At 23.2% G+C, this 18,265-nt stretch overlaps 1 protein-coding gene across 4 annotated transcripts in view; it reads right to left on the bottom strand.

Annotated features, from left to right (window-relative positions):
* Positions 1-18,265, bottom strand: part of LOC117174975 (FAD synthase-like) — a 42,054-nt gene that overhangs the window by 15,740 nt on the left and 8,049 nt on the right. For 2 of the 4 annotated variants that reach the window (XM_033364451.1, XM_033364452.1), the window contains 2 exons: positions 9,973-10,132; positions 6,687-6,933 (listed from right to left, as the gene is read on the bottom strand). In XM_033364451.1, coding sequence (XP_033220342.1) covers positions 6,687-6,933; positions 9,973-10,132 — 407 coding nt within the window. Of the gene's footprint in view, positions 1-6,686; positions 6,934-9,972; positions 10,133-10,369; positions 10,691-18,265 lie in introns of those variants that run through there. The other 2 variants (XR_004467411.1, XR_004467412.1) reach the window with 1 other exon arrangement.

The following is an 18,265-nucleotide window of genomic DNA, read 5'->3' as shown; positions in this document are numbered from 1 at the left end:
AGGGAGCTCTTCTTAATATTTTGACACCAAAATCATGTCGATACACCTTACCGACTGCGAGTAAAGCCACCCACGCTTTAACTTGACAGACTGTATATGGTACGAAATTAAATTATTTTGCAGAAAAATCTTCTTTTTTTAAAATTAGATTGAATCTTTTTGATTAAAAATTCATCAATTCGATTAAAAAAATGTTCTTTCTTGATTAACACAATTTCTTGGTTGAAAATAAAACTATTTTGTTGAATATTTATCTTTTTGGTTTGAAAATTTATTTTTTTCTGTAAAAGTTTCACCTTTTAGGCGAAAAATGCAACTCTCTGGTAAAAAATTAAGTTTGTTATTCAAAACGACTATTTTTAACTCAAAAATTTAACAATTTGGTAGAAAATTGAACTATTTCAAGTAAAAATATTGCAGTTTTCAACAATATAGATGAATTTTTAATTAAATAGTTCTATTTCCCACCAAAAAGATTACTTATAATTATAATTATAACCAACTGATTGTTTCAAAATCATCTCTTTTTTTTTTGAAAATTCATATTCTCGGGTTAAAAATTTAAATGCTTTAGAGTAAAATCGTCTTTTTGGCTTGAAAATTTAAAAATTTGGTACCAAATCAAACTATATGGTACGAAATTAAATTATTTTGCAGAAAAATCTTCTTTTTTTTAAATTAAAGATTGAATCTTTTTGATTAAAAATTCATCAATTCGATTTAAAAAATGTTCTTTCTTGATTAACACAATTTCTTGGTTGAAAATACAACTATTTTGTTGAATATTTATCTTTTTGGTTTGAAAATTTATTTTTTTCTGTAAAAGTTTCACCTTTTAGGCGAAAAATGCAACTCTCTGGTTAAAAATTAAGTTTGTTATTCAAAACGACTATTTTTAACTCAAAAATTTAACAATTTGGTAGAAAATTGAACTATTTCAAGTAAAAATATTGCAGTTTTCAACAATATAGATGAATTTTTAATTAAATAGTTCTATTTCCCACCAAAAAGATTACTTATAATTATAATTATAACCAACTGATTGTTTTTGAAAATTCATATTCTCGAGTTAAAAATTCAACTCCTTTATAGTAAAATCGTCTTTTTGGCTTGAAAATTTAAAAATTTGGTACCAAATCAAACTATATGGTACGAAATTAAATTATTTTGTACAAAGGTCTTCTTTTTTAAAAATTAAAGATCAATCATCCTTAAAGAAAACTCAACTGTCCCATTTTTTTCTAAAAATTGATGTATGTTAATTTAACGATTCAAGTTTTTAGTAAGAAAATTTTAGAAACGAAAAAAACATTAAGTAAAAATGAATAAAATAAAATTTGGACTAATATCACGTCCATTGTTTAAACTATTTGGTTAAAGATGTATGTATTTTCTTGAAAATTCGGATTTTCTGGTAGAAAATAAATCTTTTTGATTTAAAATTTACCAATTCGATTTAAAAAATTGTCTTTCTTGATTAACACAATTTCTTGGATGAAAATTAAACTATTTTGTTGAATATTTATCTTTTTTGTTTGAAAATTCATTTCTTTCTGTAAAAGTTTCACCTTTTAGGCGAAAAATGCAACTCTCTGGTTAAAAATTAACTTTGCTGTTAAAAACTACTATTTTTAACTCAAAAATTTAACAACTTAGTAGAAAATTGAACTATTTGGTCCAAGTAAAAATATTGCAATTTCCAACATTATAGATGAATTTTGCTTAGATAGTTCAATTTCCAACTAAAAAGATTAATTTTCTACCCAAAAAGACAATATTTCTACAAAAGACATGAATTCTCAACCAAATAGTTGAATTTTATACTAAAAAATGTGAGTTGTCAACCAAAAATGCAATTGTTAAATTTTCATTAAAAAAACAACTAATTTTCCACAAAAAAGCAACCGTAAATTTTTAACCAAAGTGATAAATTTTATATAAAAATGACAAATCTTCAACTTGAGTAGACGAATTTTATACCAAAAAGATGAATTTTTAAGAAAGGAATTTACTTTCAACTAAGTGGTTTTATTTTCAACTAAACAGTTTAATTTTCTATCAAATTGTTGAATTTTCAAGCTAAAAAGAATAATTTTCTACGAACAGTTGATTTTCCAACAAAAAAGATTTTAATTTGAAATAAAAAACAATGGAGTTAAACAAAAAAAGAGACGAATTTTCCAAAAAATAGTGGAGTCATAAACCAAAACTGATTAATTTTCAACCAAAAAGTTACATTTTTAAGCAAAAAGGATACATTTTCAACCAAATAGTTTGAATTATTTACTTATATATTTGAATTTTTAACTCATAAAAACGAATTTTCGAAAAAATAGTTATATTTTCAAACATTGTAATGAATTTTGAGCTAACATCATGACTCTTTAACTGAAATAGTTGAATTTTAAACCAAAAAGGTGCATTTTCAACTAAAATGATGATTTTTTAGTCGAATAATTAAATTTTAAACAAAAAAAAGGACGAATTTTAAAATAAAACTATGAATATTCAAATAGAATTCTTGAGTTGACAACCAAAAAGATAAATTTTCAAACAAAAAAATTAATTTCTACCAAAAAAGATGATTTAAAAAAAATGAATTTTCAACGAAATAGTGCATTTTTTAATCAAAAAGTAGAATTTTGAACTAAAAAATATCCATTTTCAGTCAAATTGCTGAATTTTCAACCAAAAAGATGAATTTTTAATCGAGAATATAATTTCTACCAAAGAAGACGAATTTTTCGTAAAATTCCTTTTTCAAACAAAGTGATGAATTTTCAACTAAAATTAAGGAATATTCAATTGGAATCGTTACAATTTCAAACGAAGCGACGAATTTTCAAGTAAAATGATAAATCTTGAACTGGAATAATTTAATTTTAAACCATAAAGAAAAATTTTCTACTAAAACGATGAATTTTTAACCAGAAATCATTTAACTTTGCAGTGAAAAAGATTAATTTTCTACGAGGAAGATAAATATTAATAAAAAAATACGGACGTTCGACAATTTAAACAATATCATAATTTTAAAAGCAAGTTTTTATGAAATCATCATTTTCAACAACGTTTTCAAAACTTAAGAACTTGAAATTATGTAAACTCTTATAAAAGAAGCAAAATTTATTTAAAATTGTCTAACTTTTTTTTGCCATGTCTGAAATTTGCCAAACCATTTTTTAATTTTCTAGAGAAATTTAGAAAAATTATATTTATATAACCTCGAAGGAAATATAAACAAAGAAACTTCAAAAACATTTATTCGAAAATTTTATTTTGTAGTAAAAATTGTTTCCCCCTTCAAACTATGATTTGCCTATTTTGTTGCTCGGCTAAAAAATCTTTTTCGGACGAAAATACAACAATTATATTGAAACTTCGTTTTTTTTTTAGTTTGAAAATTCATCTCTTTTGGAAGAAACTTAATCTTTTTTTATTAAAATTCCGACTATTTAGATTTAAATTGAAATCGTTTTTGATTGAGGATTCAAATATTTTGTTCAAAATTCGTCTCTTTGGATGAATTTAAACTTTTTAGATTTAAAATGAAAATCAATTTTTTATTTAATTTCAACTATTATAGTTTTTGTTGAGAATTCATCTTTTTTTGACAATTATATCTAAATTGATAAAAATCATTTTTAATCTGTTTTCAAAAGCCTTAAGTAAATTATATTTTTATAACTTTAAAAACAAATAAACGTACAAAATTAATATGTAATGGAAATTTGTACTCTGAATTAAAAATTCATTTTTTCCTCAAACTATTTTCCTATTTATCAAAATTTATAGCACTATTTAGTGGTGTAATCCAAAAAAAATATGATGGGAAATTTAACTATATTTTTTTGGTAAAAGTACATTTTTTTATTGAATAGACTACTACATATATTTTTAGTTTGGAATTGATTTCATTTCATTATAAAATCTATTATTTGGTTGCAAGTTTCATTATTTTGTTGGAAATTCAAATATATTGCTGAAAAGTAAGTTTTTAGATAAAAAATTCAACTACTTTGTTAAGAATTCATTTTTTTAGTTTCATTTTTGGTTAAAAATTTATCACGCTTTTTGGTTGAAAAGTCTATTATTTGTCTTAAAGTTTAACTACTGTGTAAAAAAATTTTTTTTAAGGGATTCTTAAATATAGTTAAAAATTCGAATTATTTTCTTTTAAATGAACTTTTATAATAAAAATTCTACTGTATTGTAGAAAATTCATCTTTTTTAAAAAAAGACTTCAACAATTTGATAGAAAATTAACCGATTTAGTTGGAAATTGAACATCTTGGTAGCAAAAAAATTTATGCATTGAAATTTCAACTTGAAAAAAAAAATATTATTCGTCTTTTTGACTTAGAAATTAATATTCTTTCTTGAAAATTCAATTGTTTGATTAAAAATTCAACCATTTGATAGAAAATTTATATATTTGATCGAAATTTTATGTATTTTGATTTTTTTTTAATTGACTTTTTGGGTAGAAAATTATTCTGGTTTGTTGAAAGTTCAAATTTTGTTTGAGAATTCAACTATCTTGTAAAAAATGTATCTTTCTTGAATGAAAATGATTTTTTTTTGTTGAAAATTCATCTTTTCTGTTTCAAAATTCAACTGTTTTTTAAACATTCGAATTTTTAGCAAAAAACTTTACTCTTTTGTTAAAAATCTAATTATTTTTTAAAAATTTAACTATTTTGTTAAAATCATCACTTTTGGTCGAATTTGCAATTGTATTGTTGAAAATTCATCCTTTTGGATTGAAAATTTATCTTTTATGGTAGAAAAGTCGTCCTTCTTCGTTAAAAATTTATCTTTCTGGTTTGAAAAGTAAATTTTTTGTTAAAAATTTAACTTTCTCCGAAAAAAAATCATTTTTTTGACTTGAAAATGTCAATATTTCGTTAAATCTTTAACTACTTTTTGGAAACCTCGTCTCTTTTACTCGAAAGCTCATCTATTTGGTTGTTAATTTAACTGCTTAGTTAGAATTTCTTTTTTTATTCGTCTTTGTGTATTGAAAATTCATCTCTTTGAGTAGAAAATCTTTTTTGATTGAAAATTTAACAATTTTCTTGAAAATCAAGGTGGCGAAACGGCGAAAGATTTCAAATTCTCAATTATTTTCCGGTCATGTATCTCAATTTTTCCATTTAACTAAAAAGTAAAACATTCATACTTGCCGCTAGCTAAACGCAAAAATTTCTTTTAAATCATGACGTTAATTCTAAACATCTTTTAACACAACAGAGCAAAAAATTGCAAAATAAATGAATTTTGAAACAAATAGTTAATTTTTCCACTAAAAAATATCAATTTCCAACCAAAAATAACAGTCAAACTTTTAGTTGAAAAAATTAATTGAAAAAACGGATTCTCAAGAAAATAGTTCAATTTCCGACCTAACTGGTGAATTTTCAACTAAAATGATGAATCTTCAACTGAGACAGTTAAATTTTATACAAGAAAAACAAGTTTTCAGCTAAAAAGAAAAATCAACAACAGAAAATTAAGTTTTACTAAAAAAGATAAATAGTCAATCAAAACTTAAATAATTAAATTTTAGGTTCAAAAAATGAATGCTCAACCAAACAGAAGAATTTTCATCTAAAACTATGGAATATTAAATCAGATTATGTTAAAGTTTCAGTTAAAAAATACTTTTCACAAAAAAACTAACTCGTAACCAATGAAAACTTTCTAAAAATAGTTAAATTTTCAACCAAAGTGATGAATTTTGAACTAAAATTGTAAATCTTTAACTGAAATAGTTCAATTTTAAACCAGAAAGATGAATTTTTAACTAAAACTATGATTTTTCCACCAAAAATTAAATAATTAAATTTTTAGTCAAAAAATCTATGTTTAACCAAAGAGATGAATTTTTATCTAAAATTATGCAATATTCAACCTGGAATGATAATTCTATTTTCAGTTTAAATTACAAAATAATTTTTAAACAAAAAATAAACCATATTTTAACGAAATAATTGAATTTTTAATTAAAATCATGAATTTTCAACCAACAAAATTATTTTCAACAAAAGAGTTCAACTTTCAAACAAGTAGCTTTATTTTAGCTTTCCAAGCTAAAATCTGAATTTTCAACTCAAATGATAAATATTTAACTGCAATACTTGAACTTTTAACCGAAAAAATATAATTTTTAAACAAAAAGATTAACTTGCAAAGAAAAAGATAATTTTCTATACAAAAATCTATTTTTAACCAAATATATAGATTTTCAACGATATAATTGAATTTTAAATTAAAAAATACCAATTTTCATCCAAATTGTTGAATTTTGAACAAGAAAAGATCAATTTCCAACAAAAAATGAAATGAACTGACGAATTATTAAATAAAATTATCAATCTTTAACTGAAATAGTTGAATTTTCTACCAAAAAGATGAATTTTCAATCAAAAAGATTAATTTTCTACAAAAAAGGCAAATTTTTCACAAAGTATATAATTTTTCAAACAACTAGGTTAATTTAGATATAAAAAAATAATAACAAATTATGATTTAATTGTACTTTATTTATAATAATATATTTCGATTAGAAATCTTAGAAATTTAGAGTATTTCGTATTGAATTAAATATGTTATCGAAATTAATTTGATTTAAAAGAATTTATTATATAATTTGGATAAAATAATTTTTAAGTATAAAAAAATACCTGTTGATTTGATGTGGATAACTTCACAAGGAGTTGGTACCAAACAAAGCCGCCGAACTTCCGGTTGTTTTGGTATTAACTTTGTATAAAGATCGAGGAGTACTTGGTTTTCTTCCAATTTCAATTTAAAACATTTAACTACGCCTTCGTATGTTAAATCGTCGTGAGTCGGTCCCACTCCACCACATGTAAAGACTATGGGATAATTTTTCGAAACGTCAGATATTTCTTTAGCTATTTCGAAGACCTATTTTAATAATATAAAATTAATTTTCACTTGTTTAAGAGAATAGAAAATTTTTCGTAAGACAGGACTCGGATAAAAAATAGTGTAAATAGTGTCACAAATTTGAAAAATTAGTGTCGAAATAGTATCATAAAGTTATTCAATTATTAAACTTGTGTAGTTACAATTCAAAAGTATATATTCCTTAATAAAAAGTGTGAATTCGAAAACTGACCTTTTTTTATCGCAATTTCCAATTTTCTAATCTAATTTTTTAAAAGTAATTAAATTGAACTTTAATGTTTTTTTAAATATTATTTTTCACTATTTGGTTGAAACCAACCATTTTCGTTCGTTAAATCTAACTGTTTTTTTTACGTTGAATGAAAATATTTTGCTGTTATTCAAATATCTTTTTTCAGGTTAAATATTCAACTACCTGGTTGAAAGTTGAACTGATTTCTTAAAAGTTTATTTTTTTCTGGTTGAAGATTCATAATTTTATTTGAAAATTCGTTTTTTTTGTGGTTAAAAATTAATTTTTAAAACTGAAAATGTTTTGCTGAAAATTCAACTGATTGGTTTAAAATCAACTTTTTTGTTGATAATTCATATTCTAGGGTTCGAAATTTAGCTCTTTCATAAAAAAATCTTCTTTTTTTGCTTAAAAATTTAAGAAGTTGGTGCAAAATTAAACTATTTTGTAGAAAATTCATTTTAAATTAAGAATCAAATAGCCTTAATGAAAATTTATCTTAAAAACGAAAAAATGTAAATTAAAAATTAATCAAATGAAATTTCGACTAATATCATATCCATGGTTTAAACTATTTTGTTGAAAATGTCTGTATTTTTTTTGAAAATTCATCTTTTCTGGTACAAAATTAATCTTCTTGATTAAAAATTAATTAATTAAATTTTTTTAAATTTCTTTCCTGATTAACACAATTTTTTGGTTGAAAATTCAACTATTTTGTGGAATATTTATCTTTTGGGTTTGAAAATTCATCTCTTTCTGTCAAAATTTCAGCTTTTTTTTGGTTGAAAATGCATTTCACTAGTAAAAAATTAACTTTTTTGTTAAAAAATCGTATTTTTGGCTACAACATTAAGAAAATTGGTTAAAATGTATGTATTTTGTTGAAAACTCTCCTTTTTTGGTAAAAAAATATTTTTTTTTCGAAATAAAAAGGCAACTGTTTGATTGAAAATTAATCTTTTTTAGTTGATAATTAAAGTATTTTGTTAAAAATGCTTTTAAGTTGGTTAAATCCAACTTTTTTATTTTTATTATTTTTCAATATCAACTATTAAATGTTTGGTAGAAAATTCAATAATTTGGTGATTGATTTAACTATTTGGTTGATTTTTTGTTATTTCGTTGAAAATCCGTTTTTGTTGGCTAAATTCAACTGTTTTTTTCAATTGGAAAATTCAACTGATTGGTTGGAAATCATTTTTTTTTTTGAAATTTATTTTCCGGGGTTAAAAGTTTTAGTAAAAATATTTAGAAACGAAAAAAATATAAGGTAAAAATTCTTCGAATAAAATTAGGACTATCATCACATCCATTGTTTAAACGATTTGGTTAAAAAATTATACATTTTCTTGAATATTTGTCTCTTCGAGTAGGAAATAAATCTTCTCGTATGAAAATTCATCAATTCGATTGAAAAATGTACTGTAGTTTAAAAAATTAACTTTTTTGTTAAAAAATTTATATATTTTGTTGAAAATTCGTTTTTTTAATTTTTAACAATAAAAATGCAACTGTTTCGTTGAAAATCAATCTTTTTTTTTGTTTACAATTCAAGTATTTTGTTAAAAATTCGTTTTAGTTGGTTAAGTCCATATTTTTTATTAAATTATTTTATTTTTAAATATAAACTACTAAATTTTTCGTTGACAATTTGTTTTCTTTTTTGTTGAAAAGTAATTTTTTTAATGGAAATTTAAGTATTTAGTTGAAAATTCATATTTTCGGGTTGAAAATTGCACTGTTTTCTCAAAAATTATATTTGGCTAGAAAATTCAAAAATTTGGTTAAAAAAATTAACTATTTGTTACGAAATGAAACGATTTTGTAGAAAATTCAATTTTTTAGTTGGGAATTGATTTTTTAACTAAAAATGTAACGATGTCACGAAATTTTAAAACGAGAAAAATATATACTAAAAATGAATCACATAAAATTTAGAGTACTATCTATATTCATTTTTCAAACTATTTAGTTGAAAATGTTCGTAATTTTTTTAAAAATTCACTTTTTTTGTAGAAAATTGGACTATTTGGTTAAAAATTTGTTTTCTTAAAAATTCGTCTTTTCTGGTAGAAAATTTATCTTCTTGGCTGAAAATTAAATTATTTGGTTAAAAATATATGTATTTTAATGATAATTCACCTTTTAGGTCGAAAATTAAAGTTTTATCTTAAAAATTCAACTATTTGATGAAAATTTATTTACATTGGGAGAAAATTAATCTTATTCGCTGAAAATTGAATTATTTGATTACAAATGTATGCATTTTATTGAGAATTAATCTTTTTGGTAGAAAATAAAACTTCCATCTTAAAAATTCGACTAATTGATGAAAATTTATTTACATTGGTAGGAAATTAATCTTCTTCGTTGAAAATTGAATTATTTGGTTAAAAATTTATTGAGAATTCTTTTTTTTTGTAAAAAAGTAATCTTCCACGTTGAGAATTAATCTTCTTGTGAAAATTCAACTATTTGGTAAGAAAATTTATATATTTTGTTGAACATTCGTACTTTTTGGTTCAATTTAACCGTTTTTCATTAAAAATGAAAATTTTCGACAAAATTTCGTTCAAAAGTTTAGAAAAAAAACTTTAAGCAATGTATGCGCAACCATTGAGATAATTTTCCGTTATGTTGTTCCCTCAATTGTGAGAAAATAGTGCCTTTAGTGTGATTTTTTAAAAACATTAGCAAAATTGTGTCATCGCTCAAAAGTGTCAATAGTGTGGCGAGTCCATGGCCTGTTAAGGCACAATTACTTTTTCTTCAATTTAATTTATAAAAAACCCATTACTCACAGAATCGGGAATGGTGACAATTTTACGAAGTAGAAATCCTGCACCATATAATTTTGAAGCCAAATAGGACGAATTTAAATCCACAGTTTGGCCTCGTAAGATTTCATCTCCCACCACAATCAAAGCTGCTGCGTTTTTCTCCATTATTTGCTCGGTTTTGCTAAATATGATACAAAAAAATCTTACATTTGTTTCATTACTAAGCAGAACTTGAAAAATATTTCTAAAAAAAGTGTAATAATATTATCCAATGTTATCGAATATTGCATTGGTAAATTAAATGTGGTTAAATCTGTTTCCTCTCCTTTGTTTTATCGCTTTACCTTTTTCCCCCAAATTATATCAACCTAAATTATATAAAATATAAGATATTTAATCAATATTGTATGTTCTATTAAAAATTTTCACTTTATTTTAAAATTTGCAAACTTATGATACATTTCTGCAATAGAGATATAATTAATTATATCTGGTTAATTGTTTTTGTTTTGTATAAATTTCAAATCTGTAAATCTTTCACTAAACTAGCCGTTGCTTCTGTCTCCATTTTTATAGGTGGTTTTTTTAGCTGCACAACTTTTTCTGTCTGCAACTTTCCTGAAAGTTTCGACTTTTTTTCAACTTTTTGCTGATGGACTTCTTTGCGTAATTCCGCCAGCTGCTGATTTAGCTGAATAGTCTTTTCTTTCACTGATGCTTTATTTGATTTCAAGTCCAGCTTAAAAATAAATAAAACATTAACTAAAGTACTTCGGCAAATCCAATTACATTTTAGAGTTATTAAAAAAAATTCGCGTATGATTTAGAAATGAATATTCTCGATATTATACTAAATAATTCTGACGGTAATACAAGGTGAAAACTTGAATATTAAAGAAAAGACCCTTAAATTTCTACTTTTTATCAAAAAAGTACTGCGATATATATATTTTTTAAATGTTAGGTCTGAAAATAAACTTTCTTAGTTTTCGACTTAAAAAAAAAAACAAATTTAAGGCTAAACAATTCTTTGACTCCTAAAAAGCATTTTACTTGGTTAAAATAATGTTTGAAGACATAATCGGGCTTAAAACGCGAAAGTTTGTGATTTCATTACAATCTTCAATTTCGAAAAAAGTGTAAAATTTTCATAGTTCAAATGTTACTGTAGTAATCTGAAATACATGTTAGCTATAATTTAATTGAAAAGTATGTAAGCTTTTATCACTTTTTAAGATAAAGTCACTTTTTGAATTTGGTTTTTTCCCGGTTCGCAAACATTTTTCACGGCCAATGAAATTTAAAAAATCAAACTATATTCTAAAATTTTTCCATATAAAGTAATAAACAATAAACAACAAATTAAACGATTCAAAGTGGAATACTTGAATTCCAAACTTTTAAAATTGAAGTTTAAAAGTTTTTCAATTCGAAAATTGTGTATTCAAATGCTCAAATATGTACACGTACCAAATGGAAGGTGCTAACTATTTTCAATTAAAAAATGTTAAATAAAATGCAAATAAACTGTAAATTTTAGAACTTTTGTCAATTATAGAGTTCAAAGATTCAGATTCAGTTCCAAAAAAAATAGATCCACGTTAACATTTTCAATAGTCTAAATTAAAGAATCAAGCAATGCGCTTGAAAAATTTTCATAATTATATTATTTTAAGCAATTTTAAACTAGACACATTAAAAATTTTTAAATAATTTTTTTAATTTAACAGTTCTTAAATTATTTTTATTTTAGATAGTCCTTTAAAAGCTTTAAAATTTTATTTCAAAATCTTGAGAAATCTAGAAGTGGTTTTAAATTTGTCTAAATTCAAAATAATTTTTGAATTTTTTTTCGGAACTTTTAAATATATTTCAAAATTAATTGAATTCTTTCTATAACTTTTAGAAAATCCTGCAAATTAAAAAAAAAATTAATTTTAATTTATAAATAATAATAGAACACTTATTATTTGTAAAAATATTAAAGTAATTTTAAGGGACATTTAGAAGTTTAAAAAAGATTCGAATTAAATTTAAAACTTGAAATAATTTCAAACACTTAAAGCTACATTTAAAATAAAGTGTAGATTTTTGCAGATTTCGAACAAAAAATCTAGAATTTTTGAAATAATTATGGAAGTTTTTAAGATTTTTTTTTTAATTTGCAGGATTTTCAAAAATTGTAGGAAAATCTCGATTAATTTTTAAATATATTTAGAAGTTCTGAAAAAAATGTTAACACACATCGTTTAAATTACTTGAAATAATTTCAAGTTTTTAATTAATTTTGAATATCTTCAAAACTTTTAATATTTCTTAAAATTTCTCAAATTTTTTCTACAAATAATAAGCGTTCAATCATTTTATATGCGTCAAAATTGAACAATTTCACTTATAAATTAAACAATTTTTATACATATTCTTTTTCTACAATAAGAAATTTCAAATTGAATGGGATAAAAATTAAATAATTTAGACTCACAATATTTTAAATTTGATAAAAACCTTTACTTGTGACTATATTATCATGTATTTATTTTTAAGTTGAAAATGGTAAAACGCACTTTTACATTTTTTAATGGCTACAAAAATTAATAGAAATAATATGTTAATAAATTTATTTATTAAATTTAATATAAGAAAACTATATAAAGGAATACCTGAAACTCTGAATTAAAAATATATTATTGATAAATCATGATAATTTGTATTTAAAAATAAAATTATCGGAATAAATGATATATTAATTTCAATTCTTATTAAGATTTTCGGATTGAAACAGTTACAATCTGGAAAATCTCACATTTTGAACAGATCTAGAATTTTTTGGTCAAATTAATTATTGTTCAGATTTCTATACTTAGAGAACAGATCCATTTTTTAAATAATTTATTTATTTATATTTACAGCTGATAAAATATAACTGTTTTTTATCAAAAACTTTCCTCTTTAAATGATTTTAATTTTTAATTCTTTAAATGTTCAGAACTGCACTTTAATTATTTAAAGAACTGTTAAAATTGAACTTGGGCAGATTTTTCTTCTAAAAATTTGTAAAATTCCCGGTTTCTCGGTCCGGCGGCCACCCTTTTTTTTAATTAAAAAATCTTCGATTTTAAAAACTTCTAATTTTTGAATTTTTAAGCCTTTAAAACGGCATTTTAAAATTCTTTAAATTAAAATATAAGCTTTTAAAAATTTTTAATTTAAAATAGAAAATTTTTAAAGCAAAAGATTTTTGAATTAAGTATTCTAAACTGAATGATATAATAATTGAAAAAATTACGATTTGAAAAATTACTTAAAAAATGCTTGAAATCAAAGTTGGACAAAATTTTTAATCTCAAAATTTTGTAAAATTCCCGGTCAAAAAATAAATTCACTGTCATTTTCCGGTTTTCCCCGGTCTCATAAAATTCCCGGTTTTCCAGGTTTCCCGGTCCAGCGGCCACCCTGCATAAAAATGCACTTTAGTGATCTTTTAATTCACACTGAATATTTTGAGATTCCCTCGAAATCCACTAAATTTATGTATCTTCTTTTGATTTTCAATTTTGTTTAATAAACCCTGAACAATTTCAAATTCACCTTGAATTATTGTAATGTTACTGATTTTATTAAATTTCTATTTACTCCTATTTCTCTAAACTGAATTGAATTTTTTTTAACTCTAAAAATTTTGGTTGCTGTAACTTTAATCAATATTAATTCACCCTGAATTCTTTTAAATTAATCTTGGATTTGTATAAATTTCATTAAGTTCTTTTAAATTCAATTGAAATTTTACTGAGTTTTACTGAAATCAATTAATTTCCCTTATATTACTCTAAATGCACATTTAAATTCTTTTGAATTTTACTTAAATTCTTAAATAATCCACTCTGAATTCTTGTGAATTCATTTTAATTCACCAGGAATGATAAATATCACCTAATTTTTTTGAATTCAAACTAAATGTACATTTCGAAATTCAAGATTCTTTTTTGTCACCTAGTATACATATTTGACAATTATTATCAGAGAGCGGACGAGCGTATTCTGAAGTTGCGCACGGAGCGTAGCCTTAGCTCCCTCGTTGCGGTAAGGTACCGTCGCAGGGGGGGGGAGTGGTGGAAGAGTCGCGCGAAGATTTGAATGACTGTGGCTGTGATGAGCAGACAGTACTGAGAAGAATGAAAAGAAAATAGAGTGACAAATGATACGTTGTCATTAATGCAAAAAGAGGGTGGCCGCTGGACCTGGAAATCGGAAAATGACAATGAATTATTTTTTTTACCGGGAATTTTACAAATTTTTATCAAATAAATTTGTCCAACTGTGATTTCATCCGTGTTTTAAATAATTAACTAAATTGTCATATTATTCAATTATGATAACATTCAGTTTAGAATGTGTAATTCGAAAATCTTTCACTTTAAAAATGTTCTAATTTAATTTTTAAGCGTACATTTTTATTTAAAGAATTTTAAAATGCAGTTTTAACGACTTGAAAAATTAAAAATTTGGGATGTTTGAAATAGATGGTTTAGGATTTAAAAAAAAAACATTTTTAGTTGATAAAATGTAAATAAATAAATTAATAATTTTTTAATTGAACTGTACTTTAAGTATTAAAAAATAAATAATAATTGATTTTACAAGACGATTCGGAATCAGATCATAATTTTAAATTTTCCAGATTTAAACTTTAAAAATTAAAATGTTTAAATTTAAAAGTCTTATTAGTTAGACAAATGTAAACACCCGATTGAAACTTTATAAACTATCTCTGGTTTTAACATAATTTTAAAATAATAGATTCGTAAATTAAGGCTTTAATTAAATTTCAAATATTGTTTCAGTTTAAAACATTCTACTTTTGAACCATTCAATTTGAAATATGTTAATTAAGAAAAAGAAAAATTATTTAACGTTTAGAGATATCTGACTGTTCATTCAAAATTCGTAATTACAAATCAAAAACACAAAACTAAATAAAAAATTAAACTTTGAACGTTAAAATTCTAATTACACCATTTAAACAATTTTATTTTTTTTAAGAATTGTGAAGGGCTTCAAAAGAAGAAAACACATTTCCTTAAGATTCGAAGGAAAATTGAAAATGATTTTTTATTTTAAAAAATTAATTTAAGAGAATGTTTAAAAAGATTTACGAAACTATAAAAAATGAATGTGGACAATTTTAAGCAATTTTTTGAAATTTTGCCTAATTTTTAAAAAATATTTACAAAAAATGCGAATAATTTTGAAATAAATTTAGAACTTCAAAGTTTAGTTTTTTGTTTAGTTTTGTGTATTTCATTTGTAATTACGGATTTTGAATGAACAGCCAATTATCTCTAAATATTATATAATTGTTATTTTTCTTAATTAAAAAATTTCAAGTTGAATGGTTTAAAAATGGAATATTTTAAACTGAAACAATATTTGAAATTTAATCAAAGCCTTTAATTACGAATATATTATTTCAAAGTTATTTGGAAACTAAAAATAGTTTATAAAGTTTAAATCGGGTTTTTACATTTGTCTAACTGAAAAGGCTTTCAAATTCAAACAGTTTAATTTTTAAAGTTTAAATCTCGAAATTCTAATATTATAAACTGATTCCGAAACGTCTTGTAAAATCAATTATTATTCACTTATTAATACTTAAAGTACAGTTCAATTTAAAAATGATTAATTAATTTATATTCACATTTTATCGACTAAAAATGCTTTTTTTTAATCCTAAACCATCTATTTCAAATACTTCTAATTTTTAATTTTTTAAGTCTTTAAAACTGCTTTTTAAAATTCTTTAAATAAAAATGTACGCTTAAAAATTAAAATAGAACAATTTCAAAGTGAAAGATTTTCGAATTACGCATTCTAAACTGAATGATATCATAATTGAATAATATACCAATTTAGCTAATTATTTAAAACACGAATTAAATCAAAGTTGGACAGATTTATTTTCTAAAAATTTGTAAAATTCCCGGTAAAAAAATAAATTCAGTCATTTCCCGATTTCCAGGTCCAGCGGCCACCCTCTTTTTGCACTGATGACAACGTATCATTTGTCGCTCTATTTTCTTTTCTTTCTTCTCAGTGCTGTCTGCTCCTCACAGCCACAGACATTCAAACGTTCGCGCGACTCTCCCACCACTTTCCCCCATGCGACGGTACCTTACAGCAACGAGGGAGTCGCGGCTACGCTCCGTGCGCAACTTCAGACTACGCTCGTTCGCTCTCTGTTCATTATATAAAATATGCTCTTTATATTCCAGAAGAAAAAGTGTGCATATTATTCCAGAGGGCAAAACATTTTTAGGTGCCATTTCAAACAATTAATTGTAAATAAATTACACATTTTCGTAGTCTAAACCCGATAATAACTGCCAAAATTTATTTTATCAAATTTAGAGATTATTCCCTAATAAATCCAAAAAAAATTCTTTCTAGAGGTAAAATAATTTTTTAGACTTTATTTACTATTTTTCAAAAACTGCAAACTAAGGCAATTCAATTTCAGACACAAAAGGGCCTGGCGGAACCTCCAAATAATTTTTTTTTAACTAACACAACTCGAACTAACTACAGAAATAAAAATAGTTAAAATAGTGTCACAAATTTGAAAAAAGTGTAAAAATAGTGTCATAAAATTTGTAAAGTATTATAATTATGTGTCTACAGAATTTAAGAGTGTATTGTCTGAAATAAAAAAGTGTGCAATAACAAATTAACTTTATTTTTTCAGCAAAATTTCCAACTTTCCAATATAATACTTTAAAAGTATAAAAAATTAAGTTTTATTTCAAATGTTATTCTTTAATTAAAAATTATATTAATTTGTACAAAATTAAATTATTTTGTTAAAAATTCAACAATTTGTTAATATTCATACTTCTTGGTTGAAAATTCAAGTATTTTGTAACAATCTTTTTTTTACAATTAAAACATTTTTAAGAAACATTCATCTTTTTTTATTTGAAAATTTATCTCTCTGTAGAAATGGAATTTGTTGGTTCAAAATGAACTTATTGATTGAAAACTTATGTACATTGTTAAAAATTCATATTTTTTGTATAAAAACAATATTTTTAATTAAAAATGCATATGTTTAGTTGAAAAATAATTGGTTTTAGTTGACGATACAAGCATTTTGTTGAAAATTTGTTTTTGTTGCTCAAATCCAACTTTTTTTATTTTATATTACATTCCCTGTGTCTTTAAATATTAATTATTGAATTTTTTGCTGGAAACTCATCTTGCTAGGTTAAAAATTCTACTCCTTGGTTGAACGTTGAACTACTTTCTTGATATTAAAATTTTTCTGTCGGAGATTCATAAAAATTCAAATTTTCGGGTTAAAAATTCAACTCTATTCATGAGGATAGATCTTTTTTATTGTAATTTCAACAATTTGGTAAAAATTAAACTAGTTGCGGATAATGTTTCCCTTTATTGAAAATAAATTTCCTTAATGAAAATTTAACTACATACTCCAGTTTCAGTTAAAAATGGGTTTTTCTCAGTTTGAAAATTCAACTATTTGTTGAAAAATGTATATATTGTGTTTAAAGTTCGTTTTTTGGAGAAAATTAATCTTCTGTGTTGAAAATTTATATCTTTAGCTTAAAAGTTCAACTTTAACTGGTTGAAAGTTAATTTTTTGGTTGAGGATTCATAATTTTAGTTGATTTTTTATGGTTTTAATTTAATTTCTTTAAACGGAAAATTCAGCTATTATGTTGGCGATTCAACTGATTGCTCAAAAATTAAGTTTTTTGTTTGAAAATTCATATTCTTAGATCATAATTCCATTAAAAAATTTTTTTTTAGAAAATTCGTCTTTTTGTCATGGAAAGTATAAAATTTCGTAGAAAACTCAACTGTTCTGTAAAAAATTCTCCTTTTTTTGTTTGTTTGGTAATAATTTTTTTAAATGAAAATATAACTGATCCAGTTTTTATTGAAACTTGATATTTTTAATTGAAAATTGATCTTTTTTCGCTGAAAATTTAACTATTTTGTTGAAACTTTCTGATTTGAATGTTGAACTACTTTCTTGTAAGTCAAATTTTTTGGTTGAAGATTCATCATTTTAGTTGAAAATTAAATATTTTTTGTTGAAAAGTGTTTTTTTTTAACTGAGAATGTAACTATTTTGTTGAAAATTAACTTTTTTTTTAAATTCATATTTTCGGGTTAAAAATTCAACTCTTTTGTTGAAATTTCGAACTTTTGGCTTGGAATTTCAACTATTTGGTAAAAAATTAAACTATTTTGCGGAAAATTCTTTCTTTTATTGACAATTAATTCTCTTAAATAA

The sequence above is a fragment of the Belonocnema kinseyi genome, chromosome 6 (genome assembly GCF_010883055.1).
Source record: "Belonocnema kinseyi isolate 2016_QV_RU_SX_M_011 chromosome 6, B_treatae_v1, whole genome shotgun sequence".
In the NCBI taxonomy this organism is placed as follows: Eukaryota; Metazoa; Arthropoda; class Insecta; order Hymenoptera; family Cynipidae; genus Belonocnema; species Belonocnema kinseyi.
The sequence above is the reverse complement of the archived record's forward strand: the minus strand, read 5'-3'. Positions and strand labels throughout refer to the sequence as shown.